Raw genomic sequence first — 4139 nt, 5'->3', positions numbered from 1 at the left:
ACACAGTCTACACAAACACAGTCTACAGTCTACGCATAATAGTGCAGGTCAGGTAGTAGCAACTTGCTACGTCCACCCATTTAGAAATCTGCAGTCACATGCAATGCAACGGGGTCAGCTAAGAACCACACACACAGAGCTACAACACGTACCTCTTGATGCTACAAAGACGACGACCGCGGTACTACGCACTTTCGTCCCAGTACTCATGAGTGCTGGAGATGAGGTCTGTACAAACATCAGGGAAGGACTCAAGACTCGCTAGTTCAGTGAGGGTTGAAGCAAAAGCTCGCTAATCCGGACCCCTTTAACTGAACCCCTTTAACTGAATCTGAATCAGCAATAATAAACTGCTCAAGACATGGCCACTGCAGTGCCCTGCCGAGCTCCTGACGAGCTCATGTGTAAACCTCATGTGTGTGTAAACCTCATGTGTACCTCATGTGTAAATGCAACATTTCTGCTACATCAACATAAAGAAAACTGACAAGAGCTTGCACATATCGACAATAGTATTATTGTAAAAGGTAACGTTACAGCTTTGGCCAATCTCTATCTGTAGGTTCAAAGTTCAAGCCCCATTCATACGGTACAGATTCTGTAGTAATTAGTTTCTGATTTCACTGAGATGGGAACGATTTCCTTACTGTTCCTTACTGCCATTATAATTTTGCACTTCATCTAACTTTGCACTAAACGTTGACTGGTTCCAGCCATTCACTCAACGATTATTGCTTCTGTTGGTGCTCGCCCCCCTTAGCCCCCCCCCCCCCTTATCCGCATGGCGATCCGTTTGTATCGGTTTGTATGAAAAATCCGTACACTCGAACAGATGTACGGTCAGACCACTCAGCCGCGAGATGGCAACAGAAGCTCCCAATTTTCGGGGGGACAAAATAATTTCGTGCGTGGTTGCTGCTTGCACGAGGTAAAGGTAGGCAAAGTCGCTTCATTCGTGATATTCGTGGTCAGACCTCCAACCATGAAAACCACAAATACTTTGCACAATGCTTGGTTTTAAGAGTCGGCCAAGGCCAACCTATATGATGTACCGTGTACAATTGAACTTGTACATTTCATCTGGGCAATGATGTAGTGATAGCACGCAGTTGTGATTCATGATTCAGCATTGTACATAATAAATTAATTTTTAAAACATGGCTAATGGAGTCAGAACGCAAGCATCACTCACACTCATACAATGAGTACCATATCCTGAAATTACGCTGACACAATGACACAATGACACAAGAAGGTTTCAGGCAACTGTACGTCACATGACTGACTATGACTGACTTCTTGTTTTCATATAATTAATGGTTCGGTGTTATCATTATTGTGTTACCTGTGTTACCTCAATTATATCTTTACTCGTTCATTAATTCTCAATGGAAAGTTCAAAGTTCATATTAAATTACACTAAACTAAACACTAATTTCACTAATTTCAAACATCCCTTGTCACAACCTGTTGAACAAGGTTGTGACAAGACTGTGACAAGGTAGTAATTGAAACTGTAACTAGGTTGTGACCTGGTTGTAGACAAGGTTGTAGCAAGGTTGTAAACAATCTGTGTACACTACCTACATGTAACAATGTTGCATCCAATAATCGTTCATGATCAATAATGAGTCAGAGTGAGACAAAATAAGTAAGTAAATGACATAAGTAGGGGAGACAAATGGATTGTTCATTTTACGTGTATAGCCACTTTGTGCCAGCCCTTCTATGATTGGCACATTTGTCGTTCACAGCATTGACGAGAGTTGATCTTCCAACTTCTGGATACCTCTTCTGCACCTGCACAAACCCTGTACGCATATGACATAGTTTAATTATCATACAGATTTCATACAGCCATGACTTACTGAAGCATGCTCCAACAATATCTTCGTTTAGTTTCGGGAATCTCCGCGTTCCAAAGCAAGAGGATTTCGCCATCAGTGTCGGTGGAAAAAAGCACGACATTAAGTTTACAAGGCGAGTCGGCGAGCTGCAGCTTTGGTGCAGAGCCTCATCAAGTTGACGTTGTGTCAAATATACGCCGTAACCTTCAATTGTCTCAATACGTCTGACCTGCTTGTGCATGCATGCACAACGATTTTTAGTTATTATAATGCTAGCTTGTCAATATTTCCTGCTTATACAGTAATAACATAATGCCATCAGTTATGTTATATGCGCAAATTAAAAAAGCTATGTATATGATTGTATATATCTTACATTTGGTCGTTGCTTCATAGTATGATCACTGGCCAGGTTCGGTGGTGGTGCTAATGGTTCAAAGGCTTTAAGATCCTAGAAAAATGTGGAAATGTATACACATGTGCAGCTTGAATTATAAGCAAACTTACATTGAAACTCGCATCAAACATCCCCGAATCGTTCAGCTGATTACCTTGATCCAAATCCTATAAACATTATTAATTTTTTATTGTACACTTATAATTACCTCAAGTAGTTGCTCGTCACTTCTTTTAACCACATCCGTCTGAGGAGATACCTATACATGAATAGAGGGACTACAGTAATTGCAATTAAGTAACACGTACGCTTCTATTTGCACACATGCATGCTCCCAATATTTTGATTGCACGAGGATTATAAATACAACGCACCACTGCCTGAGCATCAATGGTAGAATTGTCTCACTGTAACGGGGGTGTTTAAATAGATCCTTTGCACGAGCCTTAGCTGAAGAAACTTTTTTGGCTTTTAGACTTTTTTTAATTGGCACTTTGTCAGCAGGTTTAGTAGGAGCAGGTTTAGTAGGCAATTTGTCAATAGGTTTAGTTGGTAATTTTTCAGGTGTAGTCGAGTCAGCTACAACATCTTCACCACCACCCTTCAAGATCACGAGTGACCTCACCATCTGTCAATTAATCAAGTATGTTCATCAAGTTCTGCTCATTCTCTATATAGGTACGAACATACACAGGATTACAGGATTACAGGATTACATATAAATTATTAAAGCTTCATGGTAGACTGATAATTTTTATAAAGTATATACGTAAGTATATACGTAGGTCTACTTTCAGCATATAAATTACCTGACAACGCCAGCACCTCTGCTTCATAATACTTTCCTCCCCACTTGAAGTGTGCAAAAGCACCAAGGAACACTTTGTGTCCCTTCTTGATAGTTCCTTCTTGATAGTTGATTGAGCTTGATAGTTGATTGAGGACGAACGCTCATACTTTCTTCGCCAATCCATCTTAAAAGAACAAATGAAGGCATTATGTAGACTAGTCTAAACTGGTTTACAATAATTAGCACTGGTGTCTATCTGGTTCAACTTCTATAGTTCTAACTGGTGCTAAGCAAAAAATAGCCAGGTGGTAATTGGCCACGTGGTGCAATAGATCTACATAATAGCCAGGCTACTCACGTGGCTTGGCAATCAGAAGCCACAGAACTTTAGTGCTGCCGGAAGTGCTAGCTGGGCGTGGCCCAGCCATGTTCAGATCAGAACTAGAAACAGCAGTACAAGTACTGTACAAGTCCACATGCACAGTCTAGTAAATAACACATTATGGCAAGCAATGCTAGTAGAACTAGCTATTCTCTACGTTTTCTGCATGAATGGCTTGAGAAGCAACAAGTGGTACACACAGATATCGGATACTCAAGAAGCGAAAACTAACAGAAAGAGATTCTAGTGAGGTCGAGAACACGCATGACACGACAACCTTCGATTTTGAAGACGAAAGTGCTACTCTGCACAGTCCTGATGGTAGATCTACACACCGAAGTAGTGTTGCTACTGACATCACAATCGAGCAGGAAGGAATCGTTGACTTGAACTTTACAAGTGATCCCCTTAATGACCTCTTACCAGAAGAAAGCGTGTTAGACGAGTGTGACAATGAAGAAGGCACTGATACTACTTGCACCGGCCCCTGTGCCTCTCTTTCGTTTGCCTCTAGCTCTAGCTCTAGCTCTGATACCAACATACCTCAGTCTAGTGTGCAAATACAGCTTCAAGGACAATCTAACACAAGAGGCCGTTGCAGATTTGCTAAAGCTTTGTTGCGATAGCATACCACCATCACTTTACCATTTTAAAAAGCAGTTTTCCGCCTTAATTCTACACTATTTCTGTAATGAGTGCTACCAGAAGCTTTCACGTTGTGAT

General features: G+C 41.0%; 1 protein-coding gene across 5 annotated transcripts; it reads right to left on the bottom strand.

Moving 5' to 3' along the window:
• Window positions 1-1605: 1605 nt before the first annotated feature.
• LOC135345992 (uncharacterized) lies at window positions 1606-3532 on the bottom strand. Of its 5 annotated transcripts, XR_010397958.1 has the most exons (8): window positions 3393-3532; window positions 3054-3218; window positions 2619-2914; window positions 2453-2503; window positions 2355-2411; window positions 2224-2298; window positions 1869-2076; window positions 1606-1811 (listed from the first exon to the last, which is right to left on the bottom strand). XR_010397958.1 is itself a non-coding variant. In XM_064543459.1 (6 exons), the coding sequence occupies exons 3-6, from the start codon at window positions 2373-2375 to the stop codon at window positions 1696-1698; spliced, it is 420 nt and encodes a 139-aa protein (XP_064399529.1). In that variant the 5' UTR covers window positions 2376-2411; window positions 2453-2503; window positions 2619-2758; the 3' UTR covers window positions 1672-1695. The 5 variants fall into 5 exon arrangements, 3 of the variants coding, with proteins under 3 accessions (XP_064399529.1, XP_064399530.1, XP_064399531.1); XM_064543459.1 differs by lacking the exons at window positions 3054-3218; window positions 3393-3532 and having other exon boundaries at window positions 1672-1811; window positions 2619-2758; XM_064543460.1 differs by lacking the exons at window positions 3054-3218; window positions 3393-3532 and having other exon boundaries at window positions 1672-1811; window positions 2355-2398; window positions 2619-2758.
• Between the last annotated feature and the right edge of the window lie 607 nt (window positions 3533-4139).

This window comes from Halichondria panicea, chromosome 13 (genome assembly GCF_963675165.1).
Source record: "Halichondria panicea chromosome 13, odHalPani1.1, whole genome shotgun sequence".
Classification (NCBI taxonomy): domain Eukaryota; kingdom Metazoa; phylum Porifera; class Demospongiae; order Suberitida; family Halichondriidae; genus Halichondria; species Halichondria panicea.
Note: the sequence above shows the minus strand (reverse complement) of the source record. Positions and strands in the feature narration are given on the sequence as shown.